This window comes from Talpa occidentalis, unplaced genomic scaffold (genome assembly GCF_014898055.3).
Source record: "Talpa occidentalis isolate TD23 unplaced genomic scaffold, MPIMG_talOcc4v2.1 talOcc4.17, whole genome shotgun sequence".
In the NCBI taxonomy this organism is placed as follows: Eukaryota; Metazoa; Chordata; class Mammalia; order Eulipotyphla; family Talpidae; genus Talpa; species Talpa occidentalis.
In genome coordinates, this window is record NW_023601754.1 from 6,063,244 (window position 1) to 6,089,772 (window position 26,529).

General features: G+C 38.8%; 1 protein-coding gene across 9 annotated transcripts in view; it reads right to left on the reverse strand.

The window, feature by feature from the left end:
* The window catches only part of TERB1 (telomere repeat binding bouquet formation protein 1), a 32,292-nt gene continuing 5,763 nt past the window's right edge, over positions 1-26,529 (reverse strand). For 4 of the 9 annotated variants that reach the window (XM_037515825.2, XM_037515826.2, XM_037515824.2 and 1 more), the window contains 16 exons: positions 23,840-23,950; positions 23,445-23,573; positions 21,209-21,340; positions 18,636-18,696; positions 18,436-18,551; positions 18,223-18,345; positions 16,204-16,356; positions 13,989-14,120; positions 12,965-13,090; positions 11,214-11,374; positions 9,059-9,408; positions 7,032-7,096; positions 4,727-4,822; positions 4,144-4,293; positions 3,790-3,852; positions 2-595 (listed from right to left, as the gene is read on the reverse strand). In XM_037515825.2, coding sequence (XP_037371722.1) covers positions 408-595; positions 3,790-3,852; positions 4,144-4,293; positions 4,727-4,822; positions 7,032-7,096; positions 9,059-9,408; positions 11,214-11,374; positions 12,965-13,090; positions 13,989-14,120; positions 16,204-16,356; positions 18,223-18,345; positions 18,436-18,551; positions 18,636-18,696; positions 21,209-21,340; positions 23,445-23,573; positions 23,840-23,950 — 2,156 coding nt within the window. In that variant the 3' untranslated portion in view covers positions 2-407. Of the gene's footprint in view, positions 596-3,789; positions 3,853-4,117; positions 4,294-4,726; positions 4,823-7,031; positions 7,097-9,058; positions 9,409-11,213; positions 11,375-12,964; positions 13,091-13,988; positions 14,121-16,203; positions 16,357-18,222; positions 18,346-18,435; positions 18,552-18,635; positions 18,697-21,208; positions 21,341-23,444; positions 23,574-23,839; positions 23,951-26,529 lie in introns of those variants that run through there. The other 5 variants (XM_054696886.1, XM_054696887.1, XM_054696888.1 and 2 more) reach the window with 5 other exon arrangements.

A 26,529-nucleotide genomic window follows, 5' to 3' on the forward strand; every position in this document is an offset into this window, starting at 1 on the left:
CAGCTTGGCAAACTTTTCTTTCCAAATTCTGGCAAGGAACTTTCACTGGGTAAAAATTAGACTAAAGTCCAAATGTCTTGCATAGTATTCACTGCAATATGTTAAAGGATGTTTAAAGGCTGATAATTTCTTCCTCTGACTTATGTTCTTTGAGCATAAAAGTATTAAAAGCATAATCCTAAAGCAAATGTTTGAATTTATGAAGAAATTTTGCTTATTCATCTACACACTGAAAATGGCTTTGTTCTATGAATTTTAATAATTTGATGATTTACAGCATCACAAAAACAGTTTAATTACAGTTTCCCCATTCTACATTCCCTGTCTCATAAGTTTAGGATATTTCCAATTTTTATCTTCAAGGCTAAACTATGTTCGAACTAAAAACTGACAAGTTTTTTTTCCAATCAGGGAGCCACACACTTGGAGTGCTTGATCAGTTTGTGATATTTGTGAGCAAGGTCCACAGCCTTCCGTCCTTGCTGAAAGGGGAAAGACCACAAAATTGAATTCCAATGATTTCCCATTTTCTTAACTCCACTGAAAAGGTAATTTACTTCTTCTTTAGTAAAGTTTTTACGAATTCTCCTTTTTTCTGTAATTAATGAGAATTGTTGATTAGTACTTGCCAAGAAAAGGGATCTTCTTGAGACTCAAATAAGTGCTGGATTTATTCGAAAGCTAGGAACTAATATAGTAAGAAAACTTCATGCTTAGGCTACTCATCATATAGAAGGCCACTTCAATTTTTTTTTAAAACTGAATGCCTACTATTAACCTAAAAGCTGTCATTGTGACTTTAGTAGTTGTAACGTAATCCTACAGCAACATTACTTGCAACATCTTTCAATCAAGAAACACAAACAGGGCCTCCCCCCATGGCTCAGCGGTTGAGCGCTGGGTTGCAAAGCTGCCCGCAGCCTCTGCGGCGCCAGTTCGATCCCCGGCTGCTCCCTGGTCCTGCATGGTGCGCAGACCTGTCCTGCCGCCCGCTGCTCCCCTCAGCAGTGTACTTCGGTCCTTCTGCCTGCTCTGCTCCCTGCTCTGGCTCTGGTGAATTCTCTCACCCTCCCGCGCTTCTGACTGTACCCAAAGCTTGTATAAATAAATAAATGAATCTTAAAAAAAAAAAAGAAAAAGAAAAAAGAAACAAACATTTATGAACATTTGATAATTCTCTCAGCATTCCTGCAAGGAGAGTTCACAAACAGCTTACCTATCCTACAGATACAGTCTTTCCAAAGGCTCCATAATTTCATAGAACAGAAAAGAGTATCAACACTTGTTAAACATCAAGTTTGATAGTTTAAAAAATATAAAGATCTTTTGAAAATCACTTTAAAAAACATGTTCACTATCTATAAGGGTATTCAGTTTGATTCAAACTCAAAAAAATACAATGGGAAAGGTAGTTTTTAACTCTGATTTTTATGGATACTTTCTACAACAGAAAGAATATACAGTTGGTATCTGTAAACATAACATTTTCTGGTGATGAACACAGGAGTCATTTTAAGTTTCTATATTTTTAATTTAGCTTATTAGATGGTAGCTGCTGAAAAGGAGTTTCTTGCATTTCCACTTATTTACTTTATTTACTGTAACAGGATCTAGAAAATCTTGCCTTGTAAACTGTTCATCATTTGCCCCCTCTCCTAGGATAGGAACCACAGTTCAGATCTTTTAAAAGAGAAATCTTAACAGCAAAAAGCTGAGAAATCAATGAAAATAATGTCTGATTATTACCTACTATATCACTTAGAATGCAAACTCCTCATGAAGACAGGGATTTTGGTTTGTTTTGATCACCACACTGTATCACCAGTGTCTGACACATGGTAGGTGATCAATAAATACTTGTTAAAGGGAAAAAAAGTTATTATTGGATATAAAAAAAACCTTTCAAAACTTTTCAACAAAGTTACTGCTTACTTTTGGGTTACCAGAATGCTGGTTTTCCAAGAAACAGTTGTTTTCAACTTCACCTGCTAAATCATTGGAACTCATTATAATGAATAGAGATTTGAATGTGTTCTTATAACATTCAAGATATTGGGATCCTGGAGTTGTTTAAATAAAGCCAACCATCCTCTTCCAATACAGCTGCCATCTTACTGAAGTTTACACTTAACATCTGTGCCCAATTCCTCAAAGGTTACCTCAGCAGAGTCCTGGGCAGCCCAAGGGGAGGAAGCTGTGCTCTACACAAGACTCTCCCTCTATGATTTCTTTAGTGTTCCTCTGGATAGTCACTGGTGTTAGGAAAGAGTGGGCAAAAATAGGCAAGGAGGCTCTGGAGACTCTATTTTTCAAACTTTCTCAAGATACTTATCTGTACTAAAAGAGAGCCTTGTCCTCAATGTTCTTAACTGCTTAGATGTTGCAGTGGTCATTTCTCAAAAGAATGCCCTCAAATATAAGTGTAACTTGTGACCAAATGACAGCTGATAAATGCCTCTAGTACAAAAGGTAAATTTATCAAGGTGGGGGCAATATAACAAATATTCCTAGCCAGCTTCTGAAAGAGAAATAAAACCAATCTAATCACTACCTCCTCAATATGCCTTTCTAAATTCTAAAAGAGCAAGGCAGATTACTATTTTGTTTTCATAAAGCAATTTTAATTTACAAAAATAGGAGCTGTCACTTAACAAGATTTAGGATACCTCTACATAATCAATGTAAAGCCATATTATGTTATTTCATGAGGTTCTACAAACATTTTCAGTTGTCACGTATTTATCTTTAAGATACATCACTGAAGAAATGTATTAAGTTGATGCCAACTCCTTGCCAAGAACAAGATTTCCAAGATTTTCATTTTCAATGGAAAACCCCATTTCTGACAGTTTCTATAGAAAAGATTACTTCAAAAAGTGGGCTGGCTAACCTATAATGGCATTTTACCAACTTTAATTTTCACGCACAACTTCTAACCTAGTGAAAAATCCAAACAAAAATAAATTGAAATTTCTTTCAAAGTTGTGGCAGTGAAAATGGCCAAATAAAAGTATGTGGCAAAATGTTTCCTGGTTGTATCCAGTCTAAATGTCTTTGCAATAAATATAGAATGGCTCTATAGAGGTTACCAACTTCTAGGCTACTTTGACAAGTAATGGACTCAACTGTTCACTGTTACTCTGAAGGTACTCATTTCATATGAATAATAGGAAATGGTGAGTCTGAAAATTTTGGAATGGTAATAAACCTGAAATGTTAACCGTGTAGTTAAGTTTTTTAAATCCTGTAAATTAATTCACTTAAGAAGTATATTGATTTTTAAGCAGGGCTTTAGGTTTAAACTTTCTCTTCAGTTTTGATTGTTTGAGGTGCTATAGTTATAAGCCAAAACCTTCTACAAAATCTCTCTGAAACACTTGTATATGGGAGAATAATTTTGTTAAAATATAAATGTGATCCAGAGGATAGAGCAGGGGCTTCTAGAGAAATACAGGCTTGCAGGTGAATCTAAGCTTTGCCTCTTATTATGCCCTAAAGTGGAAATACAGTGCTATGAAAATTAAAGGAAGTAATATCTATAAACCACTCAACACATTGTAGTAGCTTAACAAATGTTAGTTTCCTCCACTTCTTCCCCAGCTGATGATCAGTGGGTGAGCAAGCAACCTGAGGAAAGGAAGAAGAAAGTCTCTTTTCTTAAGACATATGACCCTTGTCAGTGCCGAGGGATACCACATCAGAGCCATTAATGAAACTGAGAACAACTAGCTATTCTTGTTCTCAGGAATTTATGAAATTTAGGTTTATTTAAAAGTTAAATATATTCACTTATTCTTCCAGAAGTAGTAGATTCTTTACTGAATTGTCTTCTACGTGGGGTCAGCAGAATTTCTGAAAAATACGGAAAACATTTAGCATGCTTAAAATGTCAATCTGAGTAACAGCACATCGATTCCATTATAGGCTACCTCCTGTTTCTCTCCCTAGGTGGATTAGGAAGAATTTTTAAGCCACCAGAGACTAACTCTACTCCCTGGATACATCTTAAGTGACTAGTTGCTCAGAGACAGATTTTCTTTTCAACACTATTTTATCCTTGTGCTTTTAATATACTTAATGCCCTAGACCACAGTTCAGAAGATATAGCCATAATTACAGTTTTAAAGCTGCTGAATTAATTACTTTTGTTACAAATAAATGATTTCCTTAGTTCACTTTTATATCTGTCTTCAGCTTCCACAATGACTTTGTGACGATCACATTGGTATGGGCAAGAGTGCAAGAGCTTGCTAAAATTTCGGCTATTCAGGGATTTTCCTACTGCTATGCAACCTAAAAGAAAACAAATTAAAGTGATGTATAGATGTCACAAAACAGTAACAAATTTATGAAAGCAAATATATTTCTGATGGTAACAGACGTGTAACCAGGAATTTAGTTACAAATATGTCAAGAAGCTGTAAGTCATGTGAGAGTAAAGACAACAAATACAATACAATGAAATAAATGCTGTAACAGAAGTATCAATAGCACTACCAAAATTTAGAAGAGGAACATTTAGCTTGATCTGGGTCTGAGCAGGAGTCATTAGGGAATAATATTCAAAAGAAGTGAGCTTGATGCCCAATGATGTTATTTTTTTAATGTTTCATTATGGAAAATTTTAAATACACAAGAATAAGGGAAAAGTATAATACAAACTCTAGTTAACTAATAGTATGTAAAGCTTTACTTATGAAACAAATACAATTAAAAAAATATTTACCTGAGCATCTATACTTCAACAGTTTGGAACAACTGTCAGTTGCTAGAAAACTGATAACTTCTTTATTTATTATATCTGAACATAATGTAAATGGATCTGGAAAAAATGCAAAATGCAAGATTTTTTTTAGTATTTCAAAGAATCTAAGAGTTACAAGATTTATTAATTCTCGAGATTTTTTATAAACGTTAGCCCAGTACTACACATTCAGTCATTCTGGTAGATAAACAGAAAGGTTCTAGCTATCAATAGAAGGTGACTGAGGTCAAAAGAGAGTTAAGGGATGGCTTATACATTAGAGCAAAGATATACTAATGTACATTTGTAGCTATGTTAGTCACCTAAACAACTGTTTTCTTAAAAAATCAAAGAAGAGGGCCTCCCCGATGGTGCAGCTATTGAGCGCTGGATTGAGAAGCTGCCCACAGACTCTGCAGCACCAGTTCGATCCCCAGCCACCGGGCAAGGGTCCCACATGGCACGCAGACCTCTCCTGTCTCGCCTGCTGCTCCCCTCAGCAGTGTATTTCATCAGTCTGCCTGTTCTGATCCCCGCTGTGGCTCTGGTGAATTCTCTCACCCTCCCGCGCTTCTAACTGTACCCAGTGCTTGTATAAATAAATAAATAAATCTTAAAAAAAATTTTAAAAAATCAAAGAAGAAGGGCCTCCCCGGTGGCGCAGCGGTTGAGCGCTGGGTTGCGAAGCTGCCCGCCAGCCTCTGCAGCGCCGGTTCTGTAACAGGGTGGTCCCCAGGAAAGGGGGAGGTTCCAGGTTCCCTGCCCCACCCAAGGAAGGGTGGAGCTGAGCAGGAAGAGGAGAAGCTGCAGAAGAGACTGAGGAAGGAAGGAAGCAGGATGGAGCCAGGAGACCTGGAGGAGGCGCATGGAGCCTAGAGACACGTGAAGAAACTGCGCTTGTCTTTGGGTTGTGGACTGGGTGACACAGACGTGGGTGAGACCCATGGGGAGGTGACAATGGCAGCTTTTATCTTGATGTTGATTTTGCTCTTTTCCTTCCGGGCTTGTCTGGTTGTTTCTGACCCTTTTCTGTGGGTCCCCACAGGAAGATGCTTTAGACTTGTGGCAGGCTTTGGGGCCTTGTTCTGGGCCAATCCCATATGGATGGACTTTTACCCACGAGGGGACGGGTAACTTTGGATGCTTCATTTAAAAACTAGACTCTTTGCCTTACCTGTATTGTTTCCTAGTTTTATTAAAGTTCCTTCCCATTAAAGTCTCCTATGTTTTGTGTTGATGCGGCGGATGGCAAAACCCATTTAAAATAGGCAGGTTTGTGGGGCTTGGGCTACCCCTCTCCCTGTCCTATAACAGACATATGAAACAAACACACTGGAGAAACCAAAATCACATTTGCGCTTATGGTAGTCAGTGCCATAGGGAAGCCCAATTTCCCCATGGGGCTGACTAACCACGGATGGCTCTGTCCTAAATCACGTTGGACGCCAAATCTGTTATAGGACAGGGAGAGGGGTAGCCCAAGCCCCGCAAACCTGCCTATTTTAAATGGGTTTTGCCATCTGCCGCATCAACACAAAACATATGAGACTTTAATGGGAAGGAACTTTAATAAAACTAGGAAACAATACAGGTAAGGCAAAGAGTCTAGTTTTTAAATGAAGCACCCAAAGTTACCCGTCCCCTCGTGGGTAAAAGTCCATCCATATGGGATTGGCCCAGAACAAGGCCCCAAAGCCTGCCACAAGTCTAAAGCATCTTCCAGTGGGGACCCACAGAAAAGGGTCAGAAACAACCAGACAAGCCCGGAAGGAAAAGAGCAAAATCAACATCAAGATAAAAGCTGCCATTGTCACCTCCCCATGGGTCTCACCTACGTCTGTGTCACCCAGTCCACAACCCAAAGACAAGCGCAGTTTCTTCACGTGTCTCTAGGCTCCATGCGCCTCCTCCAGGTCTCCTGGCTCCATCCTGCTTCCTTCCTTCCTCAGTCTCTTCTGCAGCTTCTCCTCTTCCTGCTCAGCTCCACCCTTCCTTGGGTGGGGCAGGGAACCTGGAACCTCCCCCTTTCCTGGGGACCACCCTGTTACAGTTCGATCCCCGGCTGCTCCCAGCCACCGTGTGAGGGTCCCACATGGCGCGCAGACCTCTCCTGCCGCCCGCTCCCCTCAGCAGTGTACTTCGGTCCTTCTGCCTGCTCTGCTCCCCGCTCTGGCTCTGGTGAATTCTCTCACCCTCCTGCGCTTCTGACTGTACCCAGTGCTTGTATAAATAAATAAAAATAAATCTTAAAAAAAAAAAATCAAAGAAAAAATATTTGTAATCATACCTGTTACTGGTAGCTGCTGCTTTCTATTTTTGACAATGAGAGTTGGATGTTTAAAAACAGGGTCACTAAAGGAAAACAGACACCAGATTACAATAAACATAAGTGTTTGTTCATATAATGTTTGTTGTGCAGACAAGTGTTTCTGCAAGCATAGGTGTGATTCTGGCAGGCAGGCAGAAGGGGCTGGGTCCAGGATCTAGCAAAATCTAACAAATTCTGACAAGAGTAGGGCGTGTACTGGTTACAGTCTTATCTCTAAAAGTAGAGTTAAATCTTATCTCTAAAAGTAGAGTTAAATCTTATCTCTAAAAGTAGAGTTAAGTGGGCCTCCCCGGTAGCTCAGCGGTTGAGCGCTGGGTTGCAAAGCTGCCCGCAGCCTCTGCAGCGCCAGTTCGATGCCCGGCTGCTCCCCTGCCACCAGAGGAGGGTCCCACATGGCGCACAGACCTCTCCTGCCGCCCGCTGCTCCCCTCAGCAGTGTATTTCGTCAGTCTGCCTGCTCTGCTCCCCGCTCTGGCTCTGGTGAATTCTCTCACCCTCCTGTGCTTCTGACTGTACCCAGTGCTTGTATAAATAAATAAATAAATAAATCTTTAAAAAAAAAAAAAAGTAGAGTTAGGTAATAACACTGATGCCTGCAGAAATATGGAAGAAAAAGATTTTAAAAGAAGAAAGTAAGGGATGAGGAAAAAAAAACAACAACAGAAGAGAATATAATCAGTGACCAAAGGGCAAGCAGGGTGGCTGGAGACCACATCTTGCTGCTTTCTAATTCCACATGCCTGAGAAATCAAGTTAAAATATCAAGATTTTGAAAAGGAAAAAAGTGGTGGTGGGCCTCCCCGGTGGCGCAGTGGTTGAGCGCTGGGTTGGAAGCTGCCAGTGCTGGTTCAATCCCCGGCTGCTCCCTGGCCACCAGAGAAGGGTCCCACATGGTGCGCAGACCTCTCCTGCCACCCGCTGCTCCCCTCAGCAGTGTACTTTGGTCCTTCTGCCTGCTCTGCTCCCCGCTCTGGCTCTGGTGAATTCTCTCACCCTCCCTCCGTTTCTGACTGTACCCAGTGCTTGTATAAATAAATAAATCTTAAAAAAATAAAAAGTGGTGGTGGTGATGTAATCCACCTTCCTGATACATACTTTGGCCTGCAACCTGGCTAAAACATAGCATCATCCTCTCCAGTTTCCCTCCAGCACAGTAGCCATCAGAAGAGCACAAGGAAGGGTATAACAAGAAAAGCTACAATCCCAGGCTAAGCCCAAAGGCTGCCTGTGAGGGAGCAAGCATGTGTACTGGAGGTGACGTGCAGGAAACAAATAAAAGGGCAAGACTAATTCAGTTTTTCATCACATCTCACTCCCTTGATCACCATGAATTACAAACGGATTTTGGCTACAGGGATGATCAATTATCAATGCATGAATTGTTAGTTAGGTACAAGATTTCAACTCAGGTTTTCTTTTCTGAGTATCCTATCTAAAATTCAAATCTGATCATATCAGTCAATTTAAAATTATCAAAAGCTCCCTATACTCTATGAGTTAAAACTGAAAATTCTATGACATAAAATGCCCTCCATACCTCTTCATTCAAATTCCTTTCCCTATATTTGCTGTTTTAAAATAAAAAACAAGGGCCTCCTTGATGGTGCAAGGGGTTAAGATGCAATCTATGAAGCTATCCACAGCAACTGCAGCATGACTTCCATCCCCGGCCAGGGAGCAACCCACATGGCGCAGCAGACCTCTCCTGACTTGCCCGCTGCTCCCCTCAGCAGTGTATTTCAGTCAATCCGCCTGTTCTGTTCCCCACTCTGTCTCTGGTGAATCCTCTCACCCACTACACTTCTGGCCTGTACCCTAGTTCTTACATGTGTAAATAAATAAATCTTTAAAAAAATAAAAAATAAACAAAATGAAAAACAAAACTATGCTTTATCCTCTCTATATTCCAGTACTTAACAGTGTGGCACACAGAACTGAATAAAAACATTTATGGAATAAAGTTAGAAATAATCATTAAACTATACCTTGAATGAGAAAGAAAATCCCTTTTTTCAATGGTTATTTCTTCATGTAAGTTTTGATTGCTGTTTGAATTGGTTTCATGTAGAGTCTTCTTTTTCCCACTCTCCCTATAACAAGCATTAACTGGGTTTGCTGTCTTTAACAGTGTCTTCATTCGGTCATCATCTTCACAGGCTGTAGGCATGACTCCACGGGACTGACAACTCTGCAGCTTTCCAGACTGGCTTTTATCCTTATCTTCTGCTTTGGGACCTCCACCAATACCATCTGCTTGGAGGTATTTCAAAGTATCAAGAATATTTATATTCACAGATGAAATCTTATCATTATATGTTTCTCCTTGTATTTTTTCCTATAACATGAAAATGACAAGTAAATAACTTAAAATAATCTATTTGTTTTGTAATCTAATTTATATTCCCTTTAAATAAAGGAAGTTTAGGATTGTCAATAGAATATACATGATAAAAGGAGTAGTTAACATTAGGAAGAAAAAGGAAGTCTATTCAATAAGCAATTTGGACAAAAGGGTAGTTATCTGGAGAAAAATAATTTGAATCAATATCTGATAATTTACACATAAAGTCAAAATGAACTAAACATTTAAATATAAAAAATGGAATTATATGTTTTATTTTATTTTTTTTTAAAGATTTATTTATTTATTTATTTATACAAGCACTGGGTACAGTCAGAAGCTCAGGAGGGTGAGAGAATTCGCCAGAGCCAGAGCAGGGAGCAGAACAGGCAGAAGGACCGAAGTACACTGCTGAGGGGAGCAGTGGGCGGCAGGAGAGGTCTACGCGCCATGTGGGACCCTCGCCCTGTGGCCGGGGATTGAACCGGTGCTGCATAGGCTGCAGGCAGCTTCGCAACCCAGTGCTCAACCGCTGCGCCACCGGGGAGGCCCAAAAAATGGAATTATATGTTTTAAAAGAAACATCATATTTAATATTCTCAGAAGGAGAAAGACCTTCCCAAACATTACACAAAGCCAATAAAATATAAAATAAAAAACTAATATATTTGACCATACCAATTTTTTTTAAGATTTATTTATTTATGCATACCAGAGCTCGGGTACAGGCTAGAGATGCAGGGGAGTGAGAGGATTCACCAGAGACAGAGTGGGGAACAGAACAGGCAGACTGACTGAAATACACTGCTGAGGGGAGCAGCGGGCAAGACAGGAGAGGTCTGCTTCGCCATGTGGATTTCTCCCTGGCCAGCCGGGGATCAAACTTGTGCTGCAGAGGCTGTGGACTGCTCCATAGTATGGTGCTTAACCCCTTGCTCCACCAGGGAGGCCCCAAATATTTTTTTTAACTTCCCCTAGAGACCAGGAACAATATGGGTCGTGGGAGGGATACTCAGAGAAAAAAAGGCCAGAAGCAAAACACAATGAAATCAAAATGCCCAGAAAGTATGTATACAAATCCTATCTTGGTCTGCAGTACAATTTTTCTAATCATGTTTGTTAAGAGCTACTACAATGAAATATGTAAAAGTTAAACAATAGTTAGAAAAACAGACAAAAGAAATGAACAGTTCAAAGCAAGGAAATATAAATATCCCTTAAACATATGAAAAAAATGTTCCAACCCACCTGTAATAAGAGAAATGAACATTAACGCAAAACTGAATTATTTTTCTATCAAAATCAACCTATGACATTGGCAAAGATTAAGAGAGTATAAAGACACACCCGAGTACATGACAGTGGGAGTGTAATTGGCAGAACTTCTAAAAAGAAACTCTGTTTTGTTTTTAAAAATGAAGACAAAAAAGCATAGCAAAATATGGGAATATGTGTATGTCTACATACATGCATAATCCGCATCTCACACACACATGCATATATGTAGAGAGAGAAGAGACAGAATTACTTCTCCATGCTTTTTTTTCCTGAACCACTTTTACACAGATATTATATATCTTGGCTCTGTATTTATGTTTTGTAATTTTTCAGTCATCACTGCCTCTTTTTTAAAATTTCTTTTTTCTACGTTCATGGATAATTTCTCAAGCAATACTATTAAATTTCAAATTTCAAATCATTAAAGTCTTAAAAAATTGGCAAGAGAACAGTTTTACCCTCCAACTTCTATTGTTAATATTTGAAAATTTTTCTATATTCTTTGAAACAAAGAAGCCAACCTCATTTCCTTCTCTCTCAAGCTGTTTTATTCTGTGTAGAATTTCCTTTGCTTTCTTCCAGAAGTCTCCAAGATTCTGATTCTTCTCTTTCATATTTATGTCCTTTAATTGTTTTACTTCATTTTCATCAAGAGAATATTCTCCTAGACTTAATTTCTCAGCTTTGTAATATGGGAAAAAAACAATGAGCTCATCAATTACTAGAAAGGTTAATAATATCTTAAATAAGGACATCCTCATACTCCACACCCCCTTGCACCCTCTCCTTTAAATTTTGCCCATTCAGTCTAGCTTAACTGCCTAAGTGGTACTGAAAATAAGTGCTTGGCAGAAGGCTCAGGACCCAGACAGTTGTAACTTAGACTTCACTCTTCAGAGTTACAGTAAAAAGAATAGCAGGAAAATACATTATGCCAGACACATCAAATACTCAGGTGTATGGATACTGGTTTAAAAATTTTAATTTTTAGGGCCTCCCCTGGTGGCGCAGGTGGTTGAGTGCAGCGCTGTGAAGCTGTTTGCAGCCTCTGCAGCGCCGGTTCAATCCCGGCCTGTCAGAGAGGGTCCCACATGGCACGGCAGACCTCTCCTGTTGCGCCCGCTGCTCCCCTCAGCAGTGTATTTCGTCAACATGCCTGTTCTGTTCCCCACTCTGTCTCTGGTGAATCCTCTCACCCTCCCACACAGCTGGCCTGTACCCCGGTTTTGTAGAAATAAATAAATCTTAAAAAAATAAAAATAAAAAGTTTAATTTTTAAAGTTTTCATAAAGTAGCTCATTTGTATAATCTTTTAACACTCTTTTCACATATTGCAGTGGCAATTTTTCTTCCACAAAGACATAATAATTTCCAAAGACATTGCCCTCCCTCAGTGTTCCAGCAACACTGGCCATCAATTCTGATGCCTGAGACACTTACTCCTCACAAATTCCCTTCTTTTCACCTAAATAAATGCACTTTCAGGTTTCAGGTCAAGAGTCACTTTTTCCTGAAGTGTCTCCTGCTCCGAGTCTAGAGGAGCTTCCTTTATCACAGGGTAAGAGCTGAGCTCCACACATTCTTATCCATACATTCTGATGTTAATTTTAATGCATTAATTTTTTTTTAAGATTTTTTTTAAGATTTATTTATTTATACAAGCATTGGGTACAGTCAGAAGCGCAGGAGGGTGAGAGAATTCACCAGAGCCAGAGCAGAGAGTAGAACAGGCAGACTGACGAAGTACACTGCTGAGGGGAGCAGCAGGCGGCAGGAGAGGTCTGCATGCCATGTGGGACCCTCACCTGGTGGCTGGGGATCGAACCGGCGCTGCAGAGGCTGCTGGCAACTTCGCAGCCCAGCGCTCAACTGCTGCGCCACCGGGGAGGCCCATACATTAATTTTTTAATACAATAATTTTTGAGAGTATTCAATTACTATTTCCCTAGTTAACACTAAGCTCTATGAGTGCACAGAGTGTTGTTTCTTAAAAATAAGTTAATGTACTTTATATTATGATTTATTCCTAAATCACCCTCAGACCTCAGGTTTAAGTCCCACAATTAAATTTTTCTGATTGTATAAAATAAGTGAATTATCTACTGCTCTCTTCTTCATGCTGAAATACACTCATCGTCATGTTCAAATTACATATGCTCTGCTTTTCAAATATAGGAATCTAGGAAGTAAAAGGGCTTGATTCATTGAAGTAAATATAAATTCCCCTTCATACACTTTGGTTGGTATTTTCTTAAAGTAACAGTAAACTTACTAATTTTTTTACAGTTGTGAAGCACAAAAGTGGCAGCTTTGTTTAGTTCCTCATTCTGAGAGTCAGTTAAGGCTTGTATCATGAGTGGAAGTCCATTGTTTTTAAAAAGATCATACTGATTTTCCTCTAGAAAATACATCAAGAAATAAAGTAGAAGATAGTTATTTTATCATAGATTATCTACATGAGATCACAATTCCTTCCTGTAGTAATTATAAACAGCTTCAAAAGTATGTTCATTTAGGAAACAATACCCAAGTCTCACAAGTGATCTCCGAAGCGCAGTCACAGGGTAGTTTCAAACCTCCTAAGAGTAAACAAATTGCCCTCACTTGGTTTATAAAAAGATACAGTAAATCCTAAATTATACAGAGACTAGGAGAAAGAATAAAAAAAACTGATAGAATAGAAAATACAAGGAGGAAGAGAGGAGAAAAAGCTAGAAAGAGGAGAGTGGGCAGGTGTGAGGGGAGAGGAGGCTAGAAGAAAGGGGAGAGAGGAACATGGAGAGGGCTGGAAAGGAGAGTAGAGACAGGGAGGAAGAGAAGGAAGGAAGGAAGAAAGAGAAGGAAGGGAGGAAGGGAGGGAAGGAGGGAGGGAGGGAGGGAGGGAGGGAGGGAGGAAGGAAGGAAGGAAGGTCAGGTAGAGAAGACAGAACTTTTTAAGGTTTCTGGCACAGAAGAACAGGACCAAATCCGTGCAGCAGTGTTAAGAGTGCACTGAGGACAGAAGGAAGGGGCCGCGGAGGAAGCTACTGCGATAATCCTGGAAGAAGCCACAGACTGAAGACCTACTCTGGGAGGGCAGCCCTGGAACTGTGCAGAAAGGGAAGGGAGGGGTAGAAAGGACTACAGTTCTTCAGGACTGACTAAGTTCAATGGCTGAAGAAAGGACAGCAAAATGACTGATTTGGGGCCTGAATGGAAGAGAGGCAGCACTTTAAAGCCCTTCAGATGACTAAGGGGGGAAAGAGTATTTCTACTCCACTGTTTTAGTGCGCACGCTAAATAAATCTAATACTTACCACAATCCTCTGTGCAGTGACCAAGAGTAAGTATTATGCTAAATTTTTCTCCTGAATCCAGACTTTCATGAAGCAGTAATGCCAGTAGTTTTGAAACAATGCAGTACTTGGACAAAACTACCCCAAAAGCAGCTATTAGTATAAAATAGGAAAAAAATGGCAGTAATCACAAACTTAAAAAAACTATACATATGCTATTTTTCAGCTCATGCACACACCATTTTCCAGATCTTGTTCTAGCAGGTTATATACCTATATAATCTCGAATATCCATATCTGATATGCCTTATAAATGTATGTGAATATAAATAAATGCACTGTAATAGGATGGTGGCTTATATAATCATTACTCTTAATCATTACTCTTCCACAGTAAAGGCAATTTACTAAAGTTTTTCAAGAATGGTTTCTTCTTGATTTTCCTGCATAATGTTGTGAATATGATTATTACTAACTTCCTAAAAGCTAAATATGTTTACTCTTCTTATCTAGACTGAATAGTCAAGACCTTTCTATGTAACCTGCCTTTCATGGAATTACACTATTAACTGGTCATGATGTACTGACGGTAAGGATTCAATGAAGCAAATCTGAAGCTATGCTGAGATGTTAAAAAAGTTTTCATTTTAGGGCCTCCCCGGTGGCGCAGTGGTTGAGCGCTGGGTTGCGAAGCTGCCCGCGGCCTCTGCAGCACCAGTTCGATCCCCGGCTGCTCCCCGGCCCCCGGAGGAGGGTCCCACATGGCACGCAGACCTCTCCTGCCGCCCGCTGCTCCCCTCAGCAGTGTACTTCGGTCCTTCTGCCTGCTCTGCTCCCCTCTCTGCCTCTGGTGAATTCTCTCACCCTCCCACGCTTCTGACTGTACCCAGTGCTTGTATAAACAGAACAAACAAAATAAATAAATAAATAACATGCCTCTATAAAAAAAAAAAAAAAAAAAAGTTTTCATTTTAAACTATAATTTTCTTCATGGAAATTTTTTATTTTTTTTTAAGATTTATTTATTCATTTATACAAGCACTGGGTACAGTCAGAAGCGGAGGGAGGGTGAGAGAATTCACCAGAGCCAGAGCGGGGAGCAGAGCAGGCAGAAGGACCGAAGTACACTGCTGGGGGGAGCAGCGGGTGGCAGGAGAGGTCTGCGTGCCATGTGGGACCCTCCTCCGGTGGCCGGGGAGCAGCCGGGAATTGAACCAGCACTGCAGAGGCTGCGGGCAGCTTCGCAACCCAGCGCTCAACCGCTGCGCCACCAGGGAGGCCAATTCTTCATATAATTTTTAAAAAATCTTCATGTTGGGTCTTCCATTTCTTATGTCTCAAAAATGTCCCTTTATTATGTAATTTTTTTTAATTTAATGTAGTTTCTTATGTGAAACAAAGGTTTAGCAATGATGGAAATTTTTCTTGACTATATCACTACACTTGAAGGAAGGCAGGCCTAGATTTGAACTCTCAGAGAAGTCATAACCTCCCTGAAAATGAGTTACTGGGCCTCCCCCGTGGCACAGCGGGTTGAGCACCGTGCTGTGAAGCTGTCCGCAGATTCGGCAGTGCGGGTTTGATCCCAGCCTGCCAGTGAGAATCCCACGTGGTGCTGCAGACCTCTTCTGTCGTGCCCACTGCTCCCCTCAGCAAAGTATTTCTGTTGTCTGCCTATTCTGTTCTCCACTCTGTCTCTGGTGAATCCTCTCACCCTCCCGCACCTCTGACCTGTACCCCAGCTCTTGTATAAAAATAAATAAATCGGGCCTCCCCAGGGGCACAGCGGTTGAGCGCTGGGTTGCGAAGCTGCCCGCGGCCTCTGCAGCGCTGGTTCAATCCCCAGTTGCCCCCCGGCCACCGGAGGAGGGTCCCACATGGCGCGCAGACCTCTCCTGCTGCCAGCTGCTCCCCTCAGCAGTGTACTTCGGTCCTTCTGCCTGCTCTGCTCCCCGCTCTGGCTCTGGTGAATTCTCTCACCCTCCTGCGCTTCTGACTGTACCCAGTGCTTGCATAAATAAACAAACAAACAAACAAACAAACAAATAAATAAATCTTTAAAAATAAATAAATAAATCTTTAAAGAAAGAAAATGAGTTACACTACAAAATTTCTAAGATTCCCTCCCATTTGGGAGAAACTGGAAGTATTCAATCTACTACTTCAATACTCACTTGCTGAATTAAAACAAAAACAAAATGCAACTATAGAAACATTACTTAGCATTTTCACTCACGATTATCAGCAATACACGCATCCACTGTCTTGGTCACCACCACAGCAAGCTTAGCACTGGACACAGTGCTGTGTGAGTCAGATTCCAGCTGCACAAGGACTTGAGACAATATATCCAGTCCACCCACAGACACAAAGTATTTCTGAACCTGTGCTTAAGAAATAAAGTAGCAAAGTTACTAACACCTCAAACCAGACGGACATCAATTAATCTGCCCTAATACAACATTAACTTGACTTTTTCAAAAAAGCCTTAAATTCAAATTCTAATCTTTACCTGTGCATATAATCATAAAATGGATTACTTACTATGTAAGAAACCCACTTGAACTAGTACAACTATATAGTACATCTATTTGTATTTCTTTCTTGTGTTTTAGGTATCTCATTTAGTGATAACATTGTTTTGCAGGGGTCTCCCTGGTGGTGCAGGAGTTACAGACAGCGCTATCAAGCAATTGGCAGCCACTGCAGCATGAGGTCCATCCCTGGCTGGTCAGGGAGCAATCCACATGGTGCAGCAGACCTCTCCTGTCTCGCCCACTGCTCCCCTCAGCAGTGTATTTCAGTCGATCTGCCTGTTCTATTCCCTACTCTGTCTCTGGTGAATCCTGTCAGGCCCCACACCTCTGGCCAGTACCCCAGTTCTTGTATGCATAAATAAATAAAATGAATCTTAAAAAAAAAAAGCCTGAATTATAGCTGGAACAGGAGCTAGAGGCACACTTGTGAAATCTGGCAACAACAAATGCTGGTGAGGACATGGAGAAAAAGGAACCCTCTTCCACAGCTAGTGGGAATGCAAACTGATCCAGCCACTATGGAAAGCTGTGTGAAAGATCCTTAAAACACTAAAAATGGTTCTACCATATGATCCAGTGACACTACTCCTGGGAATAAAGGACACAAAAACACTAACTCAAAGGGAAACGTTTACTCCTATGTTTATTGCAGCACTATCTACAATAGCTAGATATGGAAACAACACAAATGCCCCCAAACAGACAAATGGGTTAAGAAGTGGCATATATACACAATGGAATACCACTCAGTGATCAAAAAAGATAAAACTCATGCCATTTGCAGCAACATGGATGGAACTGGAAAAAATTATGCTAAGCAAAACACATCAGAAGGAAAAAGAAAAAAAAAAAAAACTGATGTTCTCACTTATAAGGGAACATAGGGAAACCATGCAAAGAATCAGGAAAAAGACAAAATTAGCAGGCAAACTAAAGATCTGAGGCATACAGCAGGAAAGCGGGAGGGAGAAAGGTCAAAACAGGGGAGCGAAGAGCACAAAGGGACTATGGTGATAGTTCAAGGGTGCCACGGTCATGGGAGAATTATGAGGACTACCCCTGAAGGGTGAAATCAAACATTGTACCAAAATGAACAAAGATGTAAGAAATCAAAAAGAACAACATGGCTTGTTTTCAAGTTTCTGAGGTGGAAACTAATATAACTGATTTGAGACCTTTGTTCTTTTCTATGTTAGCCTCAGTGTTATATCTCCTTCTGAACACTACTTCTGCAGCATTCTAGTTTTTGAAAATTATATTTTTGTTAAAATTATATTTCAGTTAAAAACATTTTTATTTCCTTTATGATTTTATCTTTGACTCATGGGTTTGCGTTTCTTTTGCTTTTTTCTCAGTATGAGTTAATTTCCATATTTGGGGGACTTTTCTGGAAGTTTTATTTTTATTCATTTCTATTTTAATTCTTTATAGTCAGAGAACACAATCTGGGTTTTTCATTTTACTGTCTAGTTGCTGTGTTTTATGAGGTTATCTGGGGAGATACAAAACTGTGCTGCCACTACCATCTTCCCAACATCCTGGAAAAATCTATATTTAATATTTTCCAATCTACAAGTATCTAAATGCATCTAACATGACTCAGCTTACTGGAATAAAATCACTCCATTAATCCAGCTAATACGATAATTAATTAAATGGGGTTTTGTTATGCTTTGAAATGTGTTTCCATAAGTGCAACCTAGAAAATAAATACTTACTGTTATTTGCAAGAGTGAGTCCAATAAATGAGCATATAGGGCGAATTATCTCAGGTATCATGCAACTTTCTAACCAGTTATTAGCATGTTGAAAAAGTGAACTGCAAAATATTTGATTCTCATCTAAAAGGAGAAAGAGTCAATCAAGCTTTATTATGAGATTTCAAATATATCAGTTTTCAGTTTATATTTTAATATAAATGAAATTATTACCATTCTGAGGATTGTTAACACAGACACACAGAGTACTACACACCGAAGACCACAACTGATAATTCTGGAAAGCATTTTTATCTGACAAATTCACTTCATGTTCTGAAAGAACTGTCCTATTAGGTTAAAGACAAAATAAAATAAATTAATACAAATGTGTTAAAGTCTTAATTAATAGTAAGAAATTTACCCTTGCTTACCTGAACAGCTGTGACAGGACTGTAATGCAACCTGTTTCTCTCACAAGAGTCTGTCCAGTCCCTTAAAAAAATAGCCATATATTACATGAATATGAATTTTATTCAGAAATAGTTTTTGCAGAAATGGAAAATATTTAAGGAGTATTTTAATAGAGAATTAACTTATAAATCGCTTTAAAGTATTACAAAATATAACATGAAATTACAGTAGATAAAAATCTGAAATTAAGGTTATAATGGAAAACACATGTGCTTAGAGAAAGACAGCATTTAAATTTCATCTAAAAATTTCAAAACACTTATTTTGCATGGTTCTGGGTTACAATGCCAAAATATACTCAGAAACAGAAAAAAAAAAAAACCAAAAAATACTATTTAAAATATGTGTAGGGCCTCTCCAGTGGCGCAGCGGTTGAGCGCTGGGTTGCAAAGCTCCCCGTGGCCTCTGCGGTGCCGGTTCGATCCCTGGCTGCTCCCTTGCCACCGGAGGAGGGTCCCACATGGTGCGCAGACCTCTCCTGCCGCCCGCTGCTCCCCTCAGCAGTGTACTTCGGTCCTTCTGCCTGCTCTGCTCCCCGCTCTGGTGAATTCTCTCACCCTCCCGCGTTTCTGACTATATCCAGTGCATGTATAAACAAACAAACAACTAAATAAACAACTAAATAAATAAAAATACATGCCTCTTTAAAAAAAATAAAAATAAAATATGTGTAAATTTTCTAACAATCTTAAGAATTAAAGTTATATTTCAAAAAATAACCTTAGCATGGGAAGTAGATGTAATGGAATTCTCTACACTATCTTTGTAACTTTTCTGTAAGTCTGAAATCATTCCAAAATAAGAACTCAAAACCAAAAGAAAATTTGAGCCAAGAGCTATATGAAATTTAAGGCCATCACTGATCAATAGAGAAAACATTGTAAGTAAATGGCTAATTCAGTGGAAAAGCAACCAAACTAAATGATTTAATGCTTCTCCTTTGCTTTTATTTTTTAAAAAGAATTATTTATTTATTTATTTATTTTTTATTTATTTATACATACAAGAACTGGGGTACAGACCAGATGCGCGGGAGAGTGAGAGGATCCATCAGAGACTGAGCGGGGAGCAGAACAGGCATACTAATGAAATACACTGCTGAGGGGAGCAGCAGGCGAGAGAGGAGAGGTCTGCCACGCCATGTGGGACCCTCGCCGCCGGCCAGGATCCAACTTATGCTGCAGAGGCTGTGTACAGCTTCACAGCGCTGCACTCAACCACCTGCGCCACCAGGAGAGGTCCTGCTTTTATCTTTCTTAAAGATTTATTTTTATTTATGCATATAAGAACTGGGGTGCAGACCAGAGGTGTGGGGCATGAGAGGATTCGCCAAAGATAGAGTGGGGAGCAGAACAGGCGGATCTACTGAAATACACTGCTGAGGGGAGCAGTGGGGAGACATGTGAGGTCTGCTGCACCCTGTTGGTCAGTCCCAGGCCAGGGCTTGAACTCAGGCCACAGTGGCTGGTAATAGTTTAATAACACTGAGAATTTAACCCCTGCACCACTGGGGTAAATATTGCTTTTAAATTTTACTTTTCAATGTTAAATAGTGCAAAACATTTAACTATTTCTTAAATTAACAAATATCAAAGAGTTAAAAGTATGTTATTATTCTCTTCTTTTTTAAAAAAAAAGATTTATGCATACAAAAGCTGGGGTACAGGCCAGAGATGCAGGGTAGTGAGAGGATTCACCAGAGACAGAGTGGGGAACAGAACAGGCAGATTGACGGAAATACACGGCTGAGGGGAGCAGTGGGCAAGTCAGAAGAGGTCTGCTGTGCTATGTGGGTTGCTCCCTGGCCTGTCGGGGATCAAACTCGTGCTGCAGAGGCTGTGGACTGCTTCATAGTGTGGTGCTTAACCCCCTGCGCCACCGGGGAGGCCCTATTATTCTCTTCTTTAAAGCTAGTAGTTCATTTTTTTTTTTTGTATATGTGCTTATTATTTTTTTTAATTTTAATTTTATTTTTATAGTCCCCATACAATTGCAACCCCCTTATTTTGACCCCAATCCCTTCTTTACCCAGCCCCAACCCCCATAGAGTGTCTCTGGTTCATAGTTGTTTGTTGATTTTGATTTTTACTTTCTTATAGTTATTCTTTTTCCTGGTCTCTTATTTAAGTTTTCTAGATTTTAATAGTAAGATAAAAGGATACTGGGCCTCCCCAGTGGCACAGCAGTTGAGCACGGGGTTGTGAAGCTGCCTGCAGCCTCTGCAGCGCCGGTTCGATCCCCAGCTACCGGGCAAGGGTCCCACATGGCCCGCAGACCTCTCCTGCCGCCCACAGCTCCCCTCAGCAGTGCACTTCATCACTCTGCCTGTTCTACTCTCCGCTCTGGCTCCGGTGAATTCTCTCACCCTCCCCCGCCTCTGACTGTACCCAGTGCTTGTATAAATAAATAAATAAATCTTAAAAAAAAAAAAAAAGGATACTGAGATAGGGACTAGAATAAAAAGGATTTTTTCACTTTGTTTCAATTTATTATTTTTTTTAAATGATTCTACAATATAAGAGGAGGTACTTACGGTTATTTGAAACCAGAACCAAAATAACATACACAGTCATTCTTTTCAAATTTGTGCTTGAATCACTGTTAGATAAGAATCCAATTAAGTCTTCAAATAATTCTGAAGTACACAAAGTCTGCTGACAGTACACTGAAACATAAAAATATTTTATTTTCTACATTTATTAGTCATACAACAAAATCTGTGACAAACTGATACGTGCTTACTCAATTAGTCAACTAAAAAAGAAATATGTTAACCTGAAATACTTGATCTAGGCTCCAAAACATGTATAGCAGTCTCTTAGAAATTCCAAAAAAAAACCTAAGTAAGCAAAAATTTAAATATGACACAAAATTTTAAGAGGATGAATATATAACAATAGCAAAAAAAAAATTAAGAAAAATTCAGAAACCTGTTTTAGAAAACAAGGGTATAGATGACATTTGAGCTATTTTTTAAGACTTTTCTAGAAATGAAAATATTTTTCTTTTTTTAAAAGATATTTTTATTTAATATTCTACTTTTATGTCATCTATACCCTTGTTTTCTAAAACAGGTTTCTGAATTTTTCTTAATTTTTTTTTTGCTATTGTTATATATTCATCCTCTTAAAATTTTGTGTCATATTTATTTCTGCCATATACTTCTAAATCATTAAGTTGAATTCCAAGATATCCTATAAATTGTTCTAATTACATTCATATTAGCATTAATCATTGCTCAGTTGACTTAGCATTTAGTCTATTAACTGCAATTTAATTTTAATTTGGATTTTTTTCTCTATATTTGTATAGATCCTGTATTTCAAAAATTATTTTGCAGCATACAGAAAAATGTTTTGATCACTTTTGAGATTTAATATTTGGATTTTTCATTGTCATTTTTGTACAAATATGATATAAATATATAGGGCCCCCCTTGTGGTCTAGGGGTTAAGTCTTAGAGCTATCACCACTATGGTATGGGTTCAATCCCTGTCCAGGGAGCTGACCCACCTAGGACACAGCAGACCTCTCCTGTCTCCTGCTCCCCTCAGCAGTGTATTTCAGTAGATCTGCCTGTTCTTCTCCTCACTCTGTCTCTGTTGAATCCTCTTACCAACCGTACCTGTTCCCTACAACCCAGATCTTCTACAAATAAATAAATGAATCTTAAAAATATATATATAATTAAAATTTGAATTTTATGTGATTACTAGTTACTAAGAAAGTATAATTTAATGTCTAATTGTTACTGTTTTTAAAAAAAATTGTCCTTAGTCATTACTTTAATTATACCTTTATTAGGTGTGGACACAGTTCTGATTTTATTTTGAAATTTATTGGTGTGTTTCATTGGCTGTTATAAGACTGACTTTTAGCAAGCATTTTATGTCTGCTAAGAAATTTTTAAAAGGTAAAATGCTATATTATTCAACTTTTCTCCTTTGCTTTCTATTTGACCTGTCAAATACATAATCATGTTAAAGGAAAAAAAAAAGATATTTTTATTTACGCTAGAAGAACTGGGGTGTAGGTCAGAGGTGCGAGCGGTGAAAGGATTCAGCAGAGACAGAGTGGGGAGCAGAACAGGCAGATCTACTGAAATACACTGCTGAAGGGAGCAGCAAGGAGACAGGAGAGGTCTGCTTCGCCATGTGGGTCAGCTCCCTGGCCAGACTGAACTCAGCCCACAGTGGCTGGTGATAGCTTGATAGAGCTGAGACTTTAACCCCTGCACCACCAGGGAGGTGCAAAAATATTTTTCTAACAAGCAAATGATACCTATCTGATAGTGTTTTTTTTTTTTTAATGTATGTGTGATAATCATCAAAAAGCAAAATTTTTAAAAGATAATTGGTACACAGGAAATATAATCAGCATTTTACCCAGTGTCTAGAACCAGTTATTATAGAAAAGGGGGGATTTATTTTTTAACCTCTGTTATCCCCAAAGCTTTGGTTCTTAACAAGTGAAGAAATAGCTAATGAAGAAAAATATAAGAATATTAAGTTGTCTGACAAATCAATGGCTTAGATTCAACCTCATTTCAAGTATGGTGCAGAAAATATTTTGCCAACATGTATCTTTATACCCAGACCATATTTAGAGAAAATGGTTATATGTGGGTTATCTTCAACTTTTGATATAGTACCTGGATAAAGTTATGCAGTAGTGTAAAAAATAAATTTAAATCTAAATTAGTTTTTAGTAGATGAGTATAGTAAAACACAATGCTTAAATGATAATGAAATAAAGTTTTTATATTTTACCATTTTGTTCTATAATAGCTCCTAATGTATATAAAGCTGCTTCTTTAACCATGCTGTGTTCACTTGACTTTGCAAGATTTCTTATAAACATCAGACCACCAATTTCCCGAAAATAAATACCTGCATTACCTGTGCAGACAAAACAAAGAAGAAACTATATTTTTATTTTGCTTTTTTATTTTTACATTTTAAAAGGATAGGTTTACTAGAAAAAGGTAAAAAAGACAGAGATCTTTATAGTCACAGGCAGGCTGCCTATGCTGATTTTTCTAAGGATAAAAGGAAGAACATGAACATAATTCCGTAACATATAGCGTAAATGAGTAGAAAATAATGTCTCACATATCACAGCACTAAAGAACTGGAATCACAGATTAAAATTCACCATCACTTACTGTTTTGTTGGCAAATTGAATGAATAGTGACCAAAGCTTCCTTTTGTGGAAAAGGGTTGTCCATTTGGTACTTCAGACATTCCAACAGTAAGTTCAGGTCCGTCTTCATTTCTAAAGGGCAAAAATTTAATTACTTGAAACCATGTTTCCTTTCAAAAACCAAACACTTATTTTCATTTTCTAATATACGTCTTTGTAATGTTTGGCATCTTAAATAATAAGCATATGCTACTTTTCTTTTCTTTTTTTTTTTAAGATTTATTTATTTATTTATACAAGCACTGGGTACAGTCAGAAGCGCGGGAGGGTGAGAGGATTCACCAGAGCCAGAGCAGGGGACAGAACAGGCAGACTGATGAAATACACTGCTGAAGGGAGCAGAGGGCGGCAGGAGAGGTCTGTGCGCCATGTGGGACCCTCGCCCGGTGGCCGGGGATTGAACTGGCGCTGCAGAGGCTGCAGGCAGCTTTGCAGCCCAACGCTCAACTGCTGTGCCACCAGGGGAGGCCCAGCATATACTACTTTTACAATCTAACAAACAGTAGTTATATAAGAAGATGCTCTTTAAATAAAGGAACTTGAAGTAAACTTATTAGTCTTCCCTTTGCATGCAATATAGGAATAGAAAATCCAAATATTATCTTTAAATAAAGCCAACATGGGCTTATCCACAAAGACTTATGTATACATATGTTCATAGCAGCACTGTCTACAATTGACAAAGCATAAAACTAACCTAAGTCCATCAACAGACAAGTGGATAAAGAAATTGTGGAATATATACTCAATGTAATAGTACACAGCTACTGAGCCTCCCTGGTGGCGCAGGGGCTAAAGTAAGCACTAGCAAGCTATGGCCAGCCACTGCAGCACAAGTTCGATCCCCAGCCAGGGAGCTGACCCACATGGCGCAGCAGACCTCTCCTGACTCGCCCACTGCTCCCCTCAGCAGTGTATTTTTAGCCTGTTCTGTTCCCCACTGGTGAGTCCTCTCACCCTCCACCACACACCCCTCTGGCCTCCCCCCCAGTTCCTGTATGCATAAATAAATAAAAATAAATCTTTAAAAAATACTACACAGCTATTAAAAAAGATAAAATAGTGTCTTTTGGGGCAAATGGATGGACATCAAGGTGATTATGTTAAGTGAAACAAGTCAGCAATTGACAGACAGGTATCAGGTATCAGATGATTTCACTCATCTGTGTAATATAGATAACAAAAAAAACAGAAACAGAAAAAATAAAACAGAAATAAATTCTGGACTGAGTGAAAGCATTTAATTGTTGCCAGAGGGAACAATGGGGAGTAAAGAGAAGGTGGGGGAGGGAGATGGGATAGAGGCATGGGTGATTTGCTGAAGGGCGAGTTAGAACATGTACACACATGAAGGAGTAAAAACTGTAATCCCAAAATAAAAATAAAATGCCTAGCACATAAAAGGCACTAAATACAAAAAAAAAATCTATGTACTAATTAAAAATTAAAAAATCACTTTTATACAAAATTCTTTAGACTTTAAACAATTTGTTCTTTTGATTTTAAGGATTTAAATAAACTTATATATAGACTGACATAATGCTTGAATTAACATTTAAATTTCTCGATGATCTAATTAATGGGAAGATATATTTTAAAAAAGGAACATACAAAAAGAAATTAACATCCATCATTAATATTTAGCCTTCCTCTTGAAAGAAATACAACTGGCAATTTAGCTAAAAAAAATGTATGGCTCAATTTATTAGTAAAAACCTTGACTATAAAAGTTATCACTAAGTTGTCTTTGAACAACATTTAGGAATTATGTCCTACATTAACAGAAACAATAAGGTTAGTTTGACAGTAAGGCTAATAAACCGCTCTTCATCAGCATGTCAAAGAGGCTTTTTTTTAATGGGGTATGGTGATTTTCAATTCTAGGCACAGCAGCAGAGAGCAAGAAATTTCTTTTTGTATTCCTCTCTATTCCCCTGTGTCCCTTTTCTCATACTTTGATATTTCCAATCTTCATCCCTCCCTTCCCCATCAAACCACCTACTAATGTCTACAACTTGGTTTTAACTTCTCCAGGCTATGTAACCTAATCCCTTCAGTAATTACTGAAGAAAATAAATTAGCAAACAAAAACTGAAGTTTATACAATTTCAAAACTACACACAATAAAAAATTTGGATATACGGGTCTTGCAGTTTTTTGAACTTCAAAAGATATCAAGAATGTGAAAAGATCAACTCACAAACTGGAAGACAATGTCTACAGATATGAAATCCAGTAACAGGCTTGTGTTCAGAATATAAATAGAACTCTTGAAATGCAATAATAAAAAGACATTCAACAGTAAAAATAAGGCTATTCACTTCCACAGTCAATCTCTGTACTCTTGTCATTAGTTAGGAAAGTTCTACCACTGATATTTTCAACTCTGTCATTTCATTTTCTGAATATTCTGTCAACTGTCTTTCTTCTAATATTTATTCCTTGACCCCTAAGAGCTCTAAATTCTTTACTCCTATTCTCCAAGACATTACTTCCTTCCCTATTCATCCCAGATTCTTGGTTCATTACCTCAACCATTATCTTGCTAGGATTTCTCTGACCTCTCTTCTTCTACTGAAAAAGTCCTATAATCCTAACTGTGCCTTTCTTTGCCCGTTAGCCCAATGTGGGCATTGCTGAAGGTAAAAAGC